The sequence below is a fragment of the Drosophila santomea genome, chromosome 3R (genome assembly GCF_016746245.2).
Source record: "Drosophila santomea strain STO CAGO 1482 chromosome 3R, Prin_Dsan_1.1, whole genome shotgun sequence".
Classification (NCBI taxonomy): domain Eukaryota; kingdom Metazoa; phylum Arthropoda; class Insecta; order Diptera; family Drosophilidae; genus Drosophila; species Drosophila santomea.
In genome coordinates, this window is record NC_053019.2 from 27,673,381 (window position 1) to 27,687,807 (window position 14,427).

A 14,427-nucleotide genomic window follows, 5' to 3' on the forward strand; every position below is an offset into this window, starting at 1 on the left:
ATATATAGAAAGCAAAAGTTGGCGCTCCAAGCGAAAGAGATCGAAACTGGTAAAACGACTTGGCAACACGACCGCGATACCAATACTCGCCCGAAGTTGACTTATTGGAGCACTTAGCTCGATTCTTGTTATTGTTACGCCGACTTGGCCGACTTGTTGTTGTTGCCGTTGTTGTTAACGTTGTTGTTAATAGTACCAACACAATTACACAGCTTGGAGTGCCTAGGCGGAGTCGATCGGCGATCCAGCGATCCAAGGTTCCCGCTCGGACTATAAAAAGCTTGGGCGGCGCTGTTGCGGAAGGCAGTTAACTCCACAAATCCGTTGCCGTCGGTCCCATTTCCCAATTAGCCGACTTGTAAGCGTAAAGGCGCGTGTGAATCCCCCTCAAGAAGCAGAGAGAATTGTGTGCAGTTTACGCTTGACAAGGATATTCCAAACTTCCCCACACCAAAATGCTCAGATTTGTGAGTTGTGTTTTATTCAAGGGTGCTCGCACCATTCAATAGCTATTCAGAGTAATGTAATCAATCTATCGGACAAAAGTGTCAATTAAAACCAGGATTTTCTTCTATATAAAAAAAAAGTGAAAGCATCAGCTATCAAAGCCATAATCAAGTTAATGGTTCAGATGAATGAATTAGTAGCACACAAATGACTGAATTAAAGTAGGATTGTATAAATGATTTTGAATTCCCAACAGCTTGCACTGACCACCTTGGTGGCCCTGGCTTCCAGCCAGCACTACAGTCAGGATCCCAAAACGGCGGCCATCATCAGTGAGCAGCGCTATCTCTCCGGCGATGGAAAGTTCGGAGCTGCCTATGAGCAGGAGGATGGCATCAACTTCAAGGAGGAGACGGATGCGGATGGAACTCGTCATGGCAGATACAGCTATCTGGATCCCACGGGCCAGCGGCGTACTATATCCTACACAGCTGGCAAAAATGGGTAAGGAAATGATGCAGGATCAATTTCTAAACTAGTATTAATGTATTGGTATGCAGCTTCCAAGCTTCTGGAGATCACTTGCCCCAGGCACCACCTGCGCCACCACAGCCCGTGCCCACAGCGGGATATCAGCCACAGCAGCAGTACCAGCCACAGCAGCAGTACCAGGCTGCCGCTCCCCAGCCGCAGTCCACTTTCCGCAGCAACGACTACGGAGATGATGGCTCCTACGATCCCCGCTACAACGATCCCTCCTTCGGCCAGAACCAGCAGAGCTACCAGCAGCCCGCTCCCCAGCCGCAGTACCGCCCTGCCCCCCAGCCCGCCTACAACCCGCAGCCCGTGCAGCCGCAGCAGCAGTACCAGCCCCAGTATCAGCAGCCACAGCCCCAGCAGGACTACTACACCACCACCACGCCCAACCCACACCGCTTCTCGCCTCCCGGAAAACTGTCCCTCAACCGCACGCCCGATGGCTTCACGTACTCCTTCAACAAGGTCTAAGCCACTCCACCTCCCCCCACCCAACTCAGACATTATGCATCCTCTTCATTAGGGACCCTCTTTTCGTTTCCAACTTTCCCTATCACAACTAGAACCCGCACTCTTTTCTTGACTCCATCAAACTCTCGTGTGATATGTTTAAGAGCAATTGTATCGTACTTCCTATTTGCGTACTGTTTGTTATTAATTTATAATCCTACACAGAGAAAATGAATCGCTGCTACCCAAGGGGTATTGCTGACTTGAATTACAAAATATATTCAAAATATCATTTGTATACTTTTGAAATATAAAAAACTTAAGAAATTCCGGCTTTTTTCTCTGTGACTTTCCCACTTTAAACTTTCCCTTTAAGTCTTCCCAAGAAAAGCGAAGTCAATAAACTTCGATGATGTTGAAAAATGTTTAAAATTAATTTAGAAGCTATGGTAATTTGGGCCCTGGGACGTCTCAGCAATTTGTACTGTAAATGTGTAAAAGCAATATATGAAGGAAACCAAGTTCGTGTCCTGCAGTCTTTTGTTTTTTCGGCCAGTGGCCAATCTGTGGCTTATTTAATTTCCAGCAGATTTATCTAAACACCTCGGGTGGTGAACGCCCATTAAATGCGGCATTACACAACCGACTTTCGTACATGCAAAACTAGTTTCGAGTTTCTGTTACGATTCTATGCGAACCAACAAGGAAAGACCTCAAACGGGTTTCGCTCATTTGACAGTAATCTTGGCCAATTGTGCAAAATTCCAATGAAAATGAAATCAGCCCGGTGTGCTGTGTGTTTTGCAGCAGTCTAAGCCGGAAAACCATGTGCCAAGTGGGGGTGGCACTGGTTCATTAGGGGATTGGGGCTCTAAATCAATTCCCAGTGGTATTGCGAACCGTCAGGCTCCAGTTGCGTTAGTGCAACTTAATTACATCCAAATATTTTGCATATTTTATGCACCATCGAACGCGAGAATGCCAGCTAATTTGCCATTTCCTCTCACCTGTTGAGTTCTCAACATATGTGTGCTATAATTTGCAACTTAATTCGAATTGCTATTTTGTTGTTTGTTTCCAACTATATTTACTGCATAACTAATAATTTAATTTAAGTCGTAACTAAATAAGAAATGTCATTCGAAATCTATAGATTTATTTATTATAAAAAATGTTTTTTAATCATCGTGGAATTTCTTCTGTTCAATTCTGATGATTCTATGTGTTAGAAGCAGCACAATTTGGAAATATTTTAAATATTAGCATTTTATTGTGATTTTATTTTTAGCAAGGTTAGGTACTATTACCATTTTTCCCTCTGTACTTTCCACATCCATTGGCTGGCATTCTTTTTCACCACCGACAACGATTACATTAACAATATTAGCAACACTTTTCAGTGCTCAGCTTTCAAGGTCAGATTTGTTGTGGACTCGAGAGTCCGGCTCGGAGTTTGGATTTTTGCTTTGGCTGGCTTTGGGGTCTGGCTTCTGTTGAAACTGCTCAGTCAATTAAGAAAATCAATTTGGTTTTGTTTTTTGCAGCTTATTGTTTTTTTATGATTTCTTCTCCGCTTGCCTTTGTGCACCCACTTTTGCGGCAATCGCAATCGATTGAATTTGCTTGCTCAATTGCGGATTTTCGTTCGCATTTGCGAAAGAGGTAAAAGTCGAGAATTTGCCTAGCATCGGAACAGGTGTCTCATGGGTGTGTTGCCTTCAGTGGGTTCTTTATATGTCTATTTTTATGAATAACACAAGTTTATGATTGACTGCGTTTATTTTTAAACTGCTAAGCGCCTCCAGAATTTGTCGAGAAATGTGGAGCTCCATTTATGGGGATGAGGGTGTGACGAGCCCAGCATCCAATTAAAATGATGAGTAATTAATGTATTTAATTAAAGTGAGGGATTAAAAACTTGAAAACATTAAATTGAAAGCTTATTTGCATTGAGTTAAGTGATTGAATCTTATTTTTATAAGCACATAAACTAACAGCGATTTTTAATGGATGCACTTAGGTAACGAATTCTCCTCATAAAATAAGTAAGTAGCCGAGACACCATACATTTAGCTGATGCTCAAGCCCATAGTATATACTTCTCTAAGAAACCGCTAGAGACCGCCACCATAGTGATAGATATTCAACTATTCATGTTTAACTCTTTGAATATGACTGCAGTTTGTTGAACTCTAATATTAACTAATAAATAATACAAATATTTGTCTTTATTTTGCATTTGCATATGCATTTTGCATTTTGCAAGGCAAACAAAGACATTTCTATGGAATTTAAAGTAAATGGTCTTTTATTACTTAAAAATATGCTGTACAACAAGGCTACTCTAAGTATTTATAAACGATATTTAAATTAACGATTAAGTCACGACTCAGTGAACCCTCTCACACATTGATGACCAGTGCTGTGGATCGGTATTTCCTTTTGGGCTTAATGATGGTCTTGGGTGGCCGGTTAAGATCTCCGCCTGGAGGACGCCGGCGGGATCGGGATCCCTTTGGCGGAGTAGATGGTGGGTGATCGATGTACTTGTTCCGCAGGTGTCCCGGGCCCGAAAAGTTGGGCGGATAGGCCTCGAAGTCCTCGATCTCGAGGTCTGGCCGCGATTCGCGCTCCTGTTCCTGCGCCTGGGCCTTGAAGAACTTTTGCAGCTTGGGATTGTTGAGAAGCTGATTTTTGATGGCCTCGTCGAGCAGCTTCTGCTGATCCTCCAGGTAGGCCTCGATTTGTTTCTTGGAGGCCACGCTCTTGTAGCGATCGTGGCTTTTTGGTCGGGGCACTGGGACCACCTCGTAGTCATCGTGCTCGGGCTCATAGACACTATATGAATTGCTGCTGGAGGCGACGGTTGCCTTCGGAGGTGGCACTAGATGAAAGGGATCGGCTTCCGAATCGTATTGCACTGGAGTCCACTTCGATCTTTTAGGAGGAGGTCCTACATCCTCTCCAGATCCAATGTGAACATCGGATCCGTAACCGGAGGGCTTGTGAATGTCGGATCCATAACCAGATGCCTTGTATGGAATGGCAGTTACGTATTTTGGCTGCTTCTGGTAGCCGGAACTGGACTTCTTGGGCACCGTTATGGGATGCTGGACGCGGATTTGCGTGCCAATCGTGTACTCCCGACTGTCCTGCACGGAGGACTCTCCTGAATACTCGGCGGAGTTATAGCGTTGTTCGCCGGAGTAGTCCTCTTCCTCTTGCTTTGTGTTAGAGGAACGTTTTATTATTTATAATTAACTATTACTTATCCCAACTCACCGATCCGTAGGGTCTGTAGTGGCTCTTCTTGGGATACTTTTTGCTCAGTGGCCGGTGCTTGCTCTCGTTTGTTTGCAGATCCGCTCGGAGGTAACCAGCAGGTCCTATTCTCACGGGTCCTGGCAGAGAGCCCGGTCCGTGGCCAGATCCCGAGCCCACTGCGCTGAAGTAGCTCCTCCGATAGTAGGATCTCGGGGGTCTCAGCCCCGAAGTGGCCGTCACTAGCAGCACCGCCGCAGCCAAGAACTACGGAGATATTTTCCAATTAGGTTTAATTGTGGATTTAAGATTGCGGGTGTAACTGCTTACATTCCAGCACACTTTCATATTGTTTGGCGGCTTTTTTTGGGGGATTACTTCTGGTGAAAACTCTCTGCAACGGTATTAACCACCAGCGTGGCCCCAACGAAACTGAAAGTTCGGCCAACGGACACAACAGTTTTATGCCAGCTTCCTCGAACCTGCTGCAACATGTTTTGCTGTTGCAATGGCAATCGCAATTGAAACCTGCCAGGTGAGCTAGTCAGTAGCAGATCGAAATCTCCGCTTCACGCATGGACTTACCACTCACAACATTGAGTAAAAAAAGAGCTTGCCGCGCGCAAAGTGAGGCATCATTTGCATTTCCACTAGGAAATAGAGCGCCAACCTATCGCATGGGGCAGGGGGCATAAATAAAATGTTTCTTTATGGCCGTAATTACACATAACGATGGCCATTTACTGCTCCGCAGTTGTAACTCTGGAGGGGCTTAGGTTGTGGTCTGTGACTTAATAGGAAAGTAAGCAAATTAGATATGCGAAAAGTACGACAATAAAGTTAATAGGCAAAGATTGATGATGGCTTTTTTGAGCAAATATAAAAGCTAAGCAAAAGAAATGCCTTTATGCGATAGTAATAAACTTACAATTGGGGTTTAACCATACAACTTTTTAAAAGTGTTTCAGCTTGCAGCTTCGTTTATTTTGTTAGCATTTAACAGGTTCAGCAACCGAAAATGGTAATATATCCACATGTAACTACTAAAATCGCAGTTAAAGTCAGCAATTTTTTAATGTGCATAAGGTCGACCGGCACGAGCCACCCACCCACTGAAAAGCAGAAGAAGCACCTAAGTTATCGACTTTTTTAAATCACTATTCCGGCAAACGGGTTTCCACGAGTATTACCCAATAAACGCTGCACTTTTTTGCTCTTCGCTTTTGGCCCGAAGTTCAGGTTCAGCCGGGGCCAAGTCGAGCCAGGAAATGTTAGCCAGCTGGCGCTGCTTTTGGCCTGTTTCGACTTTTTTGCCTTTTTTGCCGGCACGCTTGGACTACTTTCTATCGGCCAGGATGCGCGATCGAAATGCGGAAGATGCAAGCCGCATGGACGTATGTACATGAGCGGAGGCAGTTTGTCTTGTCCCCGAGTGGCTGGAAGTGGATGTGGATGTGGAAATGGACAGTGAAATGGTTAAAGAAATGGTTTAAGAAATGGCAGTGGATATGGACAGGGACTTGCGTAACATTTCACCACGCTTCATTTGCACAATTATTTTGCACGCCTATCCTATCCTATGTCTCTGGACTTTGAATTGAGTTCCCATGGCAGCTGCAGTTTGCAGATTGCAGATTGGCGGCAATTAAAGCGATGCCTTAATTAAATCCCCGACTAATGCCGCCTCGATTGAAGCCCCATGGCATATGATGGATAATTGCCGCACTTGTTGCAATTTGCTGGCTGGACAATGGTTGCTTGTTCCACGCCCCGTTTTGAAGACAAGGTCAAGCTCAAGTTCAACACGCGTGACAATTGGTGGCAACTTCGCATAATTTACCGCTTCCTTGTGAAACGACCACTTGCGATTTAAACTGGCACTTGGACTTAAACTCGATTTCCGCTGGCTCCTAACAATGCCGCCAAAATGGCTCTTTCTTTCTCTCTGAAAGTTTTGTGAAAGGAGCTAGGGGCAGGGACCTGCGAATGGACACCGAAATGGGCTGGCCAGGTGAGCTGCCCAGAGCAACGGACTTGATTGCCGGACTAGCAAATTGCTGGATTTGCTGGGAATTTGAATGAGCCGCTAAAGGAAAGCCGCACGAAAGGGTGCCTTGAATTGCATTAGTTCAGCTCTTTAATGTTCCGATTTGCCCCGCGTAGAGATCAATTCATAACATTTCGAATCCGATTACAAGCCTATCAGTGTAATTGAGGTATCAATAGGTTTTTATTCACCTTGCTCACTTTCCAAGTTCAATGTGCGCCTGCTTTCGAATACTTTTGAGTACTAACAACTTGAACTTCACTCGTAGTTTGGCCATAAGTTTCTTTATTAGTTTCAAATCTGAATCTGAATCCATAATGAAATGATCAAGTTGACATGTATAATTTTCCGTGCCCATCGTAGGTTTAAGGCTGAGTTGAACGTTTCCCCATTCGAAATGTATTTGGTTATATATGTATCAGTTTATTAGCATATCTCTACTATTATAATTATAGATTATTCTGCGTTGGCTCTAAAAGCTAAATTAATACATGATCGTGGTGCACAACAACAGCATCGCTCACAAATTAGTCAAGATCAAGGTTTGTTTATGTATATTCAAGCGCTCAGAAATAACGAAAGCCGACTCATTCATTCATGAGTGTGGGTGAACTCAAAGTTTTGTGGGTGATCGTAAAAGTAAAAACTAAAAATGGTTGAGTTGCTGCTGCTGTCGCATCAACTTGCTGCTGATGTGCCTGTTGTGCTGCAGATGTTGTTGCTGCTGCTGCTGCAGTCGCAGTCTGCGCATTTCTCAGTTGTTGCTTTCAATTAGCAATGCAGATTGTTGCTACACAGAGAAATATTTGTAATACTAATTCATTCTCATGACTTTCAAATAGAATTTAAAATGTTTTTAGAGTGGCTACACTAGTGTGGCTTCATCGCTTGAGTTACTGCTTTCAGATGTCAAGTTCGACAGTTTTTCTCCCTGTGTAGCTGCACCAAGTAAACACGCGAACTGGAGCTCTCAGTCCGGCAGACCCACGCTCACCCTCTGCCCCGCTGAGCTGCGCCGCGCCTGCGCAGCGGACGGCGACTGCGACGGCGTACCGCCCACCATCAGAGCGTCGCCGCTGAAGCAGAGGCTGCTGCGCAGGTGTTTGCGGGGGTCGGAGGGCACGGGCGGATCCTCATCGTTACTCTGCGTGTTTCCCCCCACCGCGGATTGGTTGTGTGGCGATTTTGGCAAGATTTTCCTACCACCGCCGTGGGCCTCGTAATTATTGTTATTATTTAATGGCTTGATTCGACTGGTTTCCATAAAAGAGCGTTGATGTTGATATTGCTGTGGCTGCTGGCGACTTCCTGTCGGCATATTTGGCTGCTGACGGGGGCGACTTTCGTAGCTGGGCTCCTGCCATTCCTGCCTATCCTCCCGATCCCGCCGATCGTCGTAGTAGGCGTACTCCGCTGCCTCCTCGTTGTAGGTCACATGCTTCTTGGGCAATCCTGGACTTCTGGTTAGCTGCAATCTGCGGACGCGACTTTCCACCTGATCGTAGGGATCCTGCTCCTGTGCCGTTTGCTTGAGTATCCTTTTGGGCAGTGGCAGTGGCAGTGGGCGTGGTCGCCGCCACTCGGGACTGTCGTTCAATGGTTTCTTGGTGACCTTGGGCTCCAGATCGACGCTGAAACTGCGCACATTTCTTTTGACCTGCAGCTTGGGACTGTTCTTGGAGTTCAGCTCCACTTCGCGCTTGTCATTGAAGTCCATGTGCGGTCTCCTGGCATTATTTTGGGGCACATTGTCCGCCTCGTTTACGTAATCGTAGAATTGGATCTTGGAGCTGTAAGCCTGCTGGCGACGACTGCCAGTGTTCTCAGGTTTGCTATCCGCTTCCTGGGCTCTCACTTCAGTGAGTTTTGGAGTTATTTCCCTGCGTAAGCCCCTGGCCAGGGAAGGCTTACTTCCAGGATTGGACTGCAGATTGTCGTAGAACTGTATGGATGAGCTGGCAAACTCCTTGTGGAACATGCGCCGTGTGTCCACCTCATCGGCTGCATTCTGATTGGAGGTAATCCTGTCCACAGGCCTCTCCAGTTGCTGGCTGTTTCTCCTCTTGGTTCGCGTTTCCACCGCGGAATCCGCTCGAGAATCGTCTGGCCAGAAGAAGTGCGACTCCTGGCGATTGCACACCTTCACCGCCTGGCGCTCCACCATTTTGGGCGGCAGGCCCGTGTAGAATTTTCCGTTCAGCATGATGGCCCAATCTCTTCGCCGGATTCAGATGGTCAACGCAACTGATCGGAGACTGATCCGCAAACCGACTGACACAAAAAGAATCCGGCGGAGGCCGAGAGCACATAAAGTGGCTGAGATGTTGGCGTCGCCAGCGGCGTTGTCATTTGTCGTAGGCGTTCGTTTTCGAGTTCGAGTTTGCTCAGGTGATCAGCGATCAACCAGGGCCCAGACTAATTTGCGATTCTTGCGAAAAACAACTCGAGAAGTGAGTAAAAACGAGGTGCTCTGTGTGTTCTTGAACTATCAGATACTCTAACCATGGAAAATATACACTATTAATGATATTTCAATGCTGTAGTTTTGAGAAAGCAAACAGTTTACTGCATTTAGTTTGGAAAATGTCACACATGTAGTTTTTGTGTTCAGCAAAACACGTGTGAAAACACATTATACCCTTTAGCAAACTCTGCGAGTGACTTGTCTTATAAACAACAAACACAAACAGCATTTCGAGGCAAAAATTTATTTGCCGCCAGTGCAGCGTGGACGTTGGCAGCGCAGTCGACTGCGCAGCGGCAGCGACGAGTTTCCATCTAAGGTCACATCAAATCGCGGCATTTTTCACTTTTGGAACGAAAAGTTGATTTTCGTGAGCTCAGCGTTGACCAAATGTTTTGGTTTTTACTTGGCTTTCGGACCAAAAAGCCAGAATGCCGCCAAAGTTAGCCAGCCAAGAATAATAAACGACAACAGCTGCCAATTATTGGGTGCTTTAATGGCTTCAATTCGTACTTTTGGCCGCAAGTGCGTGTCACTTGAATGACGCTCCGTATGGCCGACACTGCGTATACGTAATATCACATGGCTTGAGTTTGAGAGGAGCTCAGTGCTTTGCGTCTGTAGAAAAACTGATACATTAAAACATACTAGTTTTTATTTAATTAAATTAAATTTATTTTCTCTTGATCTTTACATGGTTTGCCATTGGAATCGAGTGGGGAGATGTGTGGGGAGCTTTGCTGATGGACACTACTACTGCTACTTTTGTTTTTGCTTCCATTATTCATTTCATTGGGTACCTGGGCGGTGCCCAGGCTGCGTTTTAGTCGAAGACGTAATTGGAGTACGTAATAAGCTTAATGTACAAACAATGCCATAGAAACACATACAATATATCATACACGCTCGGTTTTGCATACGGGTCTATGTGGGAACACTACGTTGGAGGGTCTGAAACTGCGTCGAAGTGGCATTTCTATGTGGCATTTCTATATCTCAGTGTGGCGGCTGCTTATGTAGATGGGCACTATTTATATACGTTCTGCGGGGGGATATGTTAGGTTGCTTAGACTACGTTTGATTTTGAGTTGAGTTGAGTTGAGTTTCGCTGACACGGAAGGGGGGATATCTATGGTATGTTATGTTACGGGGATTATAACCTGACATTTACAAACTTTGCTTTTGCTGGGTAGTGTTGTTAAACATATACTTGGGGTTGCTCTCGGCTGCTTAAGACTTTATTTACAATTCGTATTTATAGCTGGTAGGCTGGGCAGTAAGCCTTTCTCTTCGATGCTGCTGCTTACTGCTGATGTAGCTGTTGCTGCTGTTTGCTTACTGCTTACTGCTGTTGCTGCTGCTGCGGGGGCAGCAGTTGCATCGGCGACATCACTATTATGTTGGTGGCTCCTCCGGCGGCGTGGCCATAGTCCAGGGGCTTCTGCATCGCCTCCACATCCAGATCCGGGGCCCGGGTGATCACGCAGTACTGGTTCCCATTGTACGTGACAATGGGCATGCCGTGCTGCATGTTGCTGGCGTGCTCGCTCAGCTGGGCCTGCATGTAGGTGGCGGCCGTCGGCGAATTGGCAATGATGTGCGACACCGGCACCGACACCTGGATTCGCAGGGAAAGGGGGTAAACGGAAGGGTAACAGAATACAGAATACAGAGAATACAGCGGAAAGTGAATGCGGTGAGTTTGTTGGTGTTCAATGTTGCTGTTGGCTGTTTCAGTGTTGTTGCTGTGGTTTCAGTTCATTTGGTCTGTTAATAGGTAGTTACTTCTTGGCTCTGGTTGGTGCCGTTGTGGTTGCTACTACTATTGTTATTGTACATAGGCGCACTGGTCTGTTGTTGCTGCTGCTGCTGCTGCTGTTGCTGTTGCTGCTGCTGCTGCTGTTGCTGCTGCAGATGTTGCTGGTGTTTTCTGGCTGCCTTCTTTCCGTGTGCCACGTGTTGCTGCTGCTGTTGGTGCTGCTGCTGTTGCGGATGTTGCTGCGGCTGCTGCTGCTGTTGCTGCTGCTGCTGTTGCTGCTGGTGGCTGGCATTGAGTATCATCTGGTTTTGAATGATTATCTTCTGCTTTCGTGCTTGGGCCTCCATCTGAATTTGGTTTTGATTAGCATCCATTTGGTAGTTGCGACTGTTGTTGCTGTTGCTGTTGCTGGTCTTAGCAATGACTCCTGCCGCCGCTGCTGCTGGTTTTGTTGACTCTGCGACTAGCCGTTCCGGCTGTCAATACTACAATTTAGTGGAAAACGAAAAAAGGAGAAGAGGTGAAGGGTTAAATCCACTCCAGCAAATATCACAAATCTCGCCTTGGCTCAACTTTCGCCAGGAGTGTCTACCGACATCTTCTCACCTCCAGATGACTCTTGGCGTGAATGGACCACTCGTCCCGACTCGAGAACATCCTGCCGCACAGCTCGCACGTCCAGGACAACTGCTGCTGATGGTGCGGTATGATGATACCGGGAATCGACGTCGGCGCTCCCTGAGCGGATTGCACTATTATGTTCTGGGCGGCCACCTGGACCGCCTGCTGCTGCAGCTGCAGCTCCAGGCTCTGCTTGTTGTCCTCCGGCGGCGGATCCGGCTGCTCCTTCTTCTTCACCATGTTGTTCAATCGCTTGCCCAGTGGCGCAATGTTCGTGGGCGTCACGTGCTTGAACTTGTTCATGTGGATCACCAGCTTGTCCCGCCTGGCGAACGCCTTATTGCACACCTGAAATGGAGGATTCGAGGGCGAGGATTAGATATTGATTGCGGCGGGTGGTGCGGGGGGCTCGAGGGCAGCTTATACTTCACAAATATAGGGCTTCTCGCCGGTGTGGATGCGCATGTGGATGGTCAGCTTGTCCTTGCGGGCGAGTCCTTTGCCGCAGACCGTGCACTCGAATGCCTTGTTGGTGGCTGTAAGAACGCAAAGTTGTTTGATTCAAAGTATTGCCTGGAAAACCTATAATACTCACACTTTGAGGGATTTGTCTTGCGCACCCCCGAGGATGCCTGTTGCACCTGTTGCAGGGCCTTGAGTCGACTGGCGGGATGCATGGAGCCCCCCTCGACGTACGGCTCTGTGAAGGGGATGAGGTTGGGCTTGGGTATGTTGTAGGTCAGTTGCTCGGCCGCCGACCAGGTGCCCAGGCTCTGCAGCACCCGCACTCCGCCCTCGAATCCCATTCCGTCGTCCGGAACGGTGAAGGTGCTCTCCCCCGCCGCCGCAGCTGCCACACTGGAGGAACTGATCTGTGGCACCTTGATGGTGGCCGCATAGTGCTGCTGTTGCTGTTGTTGCTGCTGCTGCTGTTGCTGCTGCTGTTGTTGCTGCTGCTGCTGCTGTTGCTGCTGCATGTTGCCGTTGTTCTGGCTGTTGTTGTTGTTGTTGGCCGTAGGGGAGTTCTGTTGCTGGGACGTCTGCTGCTGCTTGAACTGAATGGCCGCCTGGGCCATCTGCTGCTGCACCGCCATGTGCGCCTCGAGATATGCGTTCTTCTGGGCCACCGTCATCTTATCCATGTTAACGGCGCCGATCTGGGCAAAGACATACAATGGGGATTACGATGGGGATAAGAAGGTAATGTTTAATAAAATAAATCTAGATAAATCTAGAGATCTAGTATAGTATCGGGTCAATGTCTTTGAACTCCTTTAACTTTGGATCATTACACTAATAAATGAATTAACACTAGTATGTTTATGGATCTGCGAGGGTATTCGAATCACCGCTAGTCTATTTTGCCACCCCTAACTGTAATTTGTGGGGGTGCTTGTGCGAGTGTTGCGAAATTTCGCTGGCGTCAACAGCGACGGCGACGGCGACAGCGACGTCGACTGCGGCAGCCACCCCCTTTGCGGAAAAGCACTCGACTCGATTCACTTCGGCCTGCCCTTGCGCAAAAATTTGTGACTTGAGCTTTTCCCAGCCCAACTTTCGGATTGTTGGATTGCTGGATTGTTGGATTGCCACCCCCTTGTGGTTGTGTGTGTATGCCGGCCGCTTCTTCCTCTTCCGTTTTTTCGGGCTTCCTCTTCTGCTTCCTCTTCTGCCTTTTCTGCTTCTTCAGCTTTTTCACTTTTGGGTTTGAGGCTTTTCCGTGTCTGCCCGGATTTATTTTCAAGCGCGCTATAGTTTAGCCTCAACTTTTGAGTTTTGGGTTTTGAGTTTTCCCACCGTTTTTGTTTTTTTATCCACCGACACTGCACTATATCACTTTTCTATTTTTGGTCATTTTTGAGGGGATTCCGAGCCAGCTTTAGACACCATACAGCACTTCCCTAACCCACCACCGCCCCTTTTCTTGCGCCTGGCCATTGACATTTCCACATGCATTTTCACTGCCAGTTGGTGGGGCTTTTCTCTGGACTTTCTCAGGTTTTTCCGTATTCGCTTGCGTTTTCCGCTTACCACACTTGAAAATCAATACGAGAATGGTCGCTGTTTTTCCGATTTTCCGCTTTTCCTCGACGCGAATTCGGTGGAAATGCTGAGCCGCCAAGGATTCGCCGTCGTCTACTTCCCAGTGCCTATTGTTTGTGTATGTATATTGCGAAACCGAAACCGATTCACTTCTCTGCCACCTTTTTTTGACTCGACGTCGACTCAAAAGCTCTGCGCCCTCACACCCCCTCAATTATTATTATTTTGAGTAATTATTTGTTATTTTCGGAAGGCCGCAGGACGCCGTACGCCGTACGCGGATGTAGGATGTAGGATGTGGGATGCGAGCAGAGCGAAGGCAGCCAGATACCGACTGTCGAATTGCTTTTGCCTTTTCCACAAAAATCGGAAGCGGTACGCTACGCAAGCGAAAAGCGTTGCATACCTCACGGCGTCCAAGCGGGGAGAGCTTTTGCTCTCTCTCTTTTCTCTCTCACTTCTCTCCGAACGCACACATACACTCGCAGCAATAACTGGTGGCAACGCACAGTGGTAAGCGAGTATTGAAAATTGTTTCAAAAAGTATATAAATTTAAAAACACGTTAAGAACATAGTAATGTAATAAATTTTATTTATGAATACCAGCTAAGAACATATTTTTTTTAATCATACACAAAGACTGAGAATAAACGTAATTAACTTGAGATTTCTTAGCAGATCAATTTTAAGTAGCTTTATGTGTTTAAGAATTCTAGAGATGTGATGTACGACTTGATTTTAGCTGTATTAGTGCAGCGTTTGAATTACTTGGCCTTTAAAGGTATACCTTAAAGCAC

General features: G+C 46.9%; 4 protein-coding genes across 5 annotated transcripts; 1 reads left to right on the forward strand and 3 right to left on the reverse strand.

Moving 5' to 3' along the window:
- Window positions 1–295: 295 nt before the first annotated feature.
- Window positions 296–1,955, forward strand: LOC120453029 (pupal cuticle protein Edg-78E). The gene is made up of 3 exons (XM_039637549.2): window positions 296–467; window positions 704–951; window positions 1,008–1,955. The coding sequence occupies exons 1-3, from the start codon at window positions 456–458 to the stop codon at window positions 1,453–1,455; spliced, it is 708 nt and encodes a 235-aa protein (XP_039493483.1). The 5' UTR covers window positions 296–455; the 3' UTR covers window positions 1,456–1,955.
- Window positions 1,956–3,810: 1,855 nt separating this feature from the next.
- On the reverse strand, window positions 3,811–5,139 carry LOC120452666. Its single transcript, XM_039637004.1, has 3 exons — window positions 5,026–5,139; window positions 4,717–4,962; window positions 3,811–4,658 (listed from the first exon to the last, which is right to left on the reverse strand). Exons 1-3 carry the CDS (start codon window positions 5,041–5,043, stop codon window positions 3,837–3,839), a joined length of 1,086 nt encoding a protein of 361 aa, XP_039492938.1. The 5' UTR covers window positions 5,044–5,139; the 3' UTR covers window positions 3,811–3,836.
- A 1,880-nt stretch (window positions 5,140–7,019) lies between these two features.
- LOC120453431 lies at window positions 7,020–9,022 on the reverse strand. Its single transcript, XM_039638135.2, has one exon. The coding sequence runs from the start codon at window positions 8,943–8,945 to the stop codon at window positions 7,713–7,715; it is 1,233 nt and encodes a 410-aa protein (XP_039494069.1). The 5' UTR covers window positions 8,946–9,022; the 3' UTR covers window positions 7,020–7,712.
- Window positions 9,023–9,892: 870 nt separating this feature from the next.
- Window positions 9,893–13,996, reverse strand: LOC120453545 (alpha-protein kinase 1). Of its 2 annotated transcripts, XM_039638298.1 has the most exons (6): window positions 13,618–13,996; window positions 12,182–12,743; window positions 12,013–12,122; window positions 11,572–11,934; window positions 10,992–11,441; window positions 9,893–10,824 (listed from the first exon to the last, which is right to left on the reverse strand). In XM_039638298.1, exons 2-6 carry the CDS (start codon window positions 12,726–12,728, stop codon window positions 10,549–10,551), a joined length of 1,746 nt encoding a protein of 581 aa, XP_039494232.1. In that variant the 5' UTR covers window positions 12,729–12,743; window positions 13,618–13,996; the 3' UTR covers window positions 9,893–10,548. The 2 variants fall into 2 exon arrangements, with proteins under 2 accessions (XP_039494232.1, XP_039494231.1); XM_039638297.2 differs by lacking the exon at window positions 9,893–10,824 and having other exon boundaries at window positions 11,308–11,450; window positions 13,618–13,990.
- Window positions 13,997–14,427: the final 431 nt, after the last annotated feature.

Bases quoted from the DNA above. Each gene is read 5' to 3' on its own strand.
- LOC120452666 (XM_039637004.1), bottom strand. The intron at 4,659-4,716 runs GTGAGTTGGGAT...TCTAACACAAAG, and splicing joins ACTACAGACCCTACGGATCG to CAAGAGGAAGAGGACTACTC.
- LOC120453545 (XM_039638298.1), bottom strand. From the start codon at position 12,728: ATGGATAAGATGACGGTGGCCCAGAAGAACGCATATCTCGAGGCGCAC. The intron at 11,935-12,012 runs GTATAAGCTGCC...CCTCCATTTCAG, and splicing joins AGAAGCCCTATATTTGTGAA to GTGTGCAATAAGGCGTTCGC. The intron at 11,442-11,571 runs GTGAGAAGATGT...TAGTATTGACAG, and splicing joins ACGCCAAGAGTCATCTGGAG to CCGGAACGGCTAGTCGCAGA.
- LOC120453029 (XM_039637549.2), top strand. The intron at 952-1,007 runs GTAAGGAAATGA...ATTGGTATGCAG, and splicing joins TACACAGCTGGCAAAAATGG to CTTCCAAGCTTCTGGAGATC.
- LOC120453431 (XM_039638135.2), bottom strand. From the start codon at position 8,945: ATGCTGAACGGAAAATTCTACACGGGCCTGCCGCCCAAAATGGTGGAG.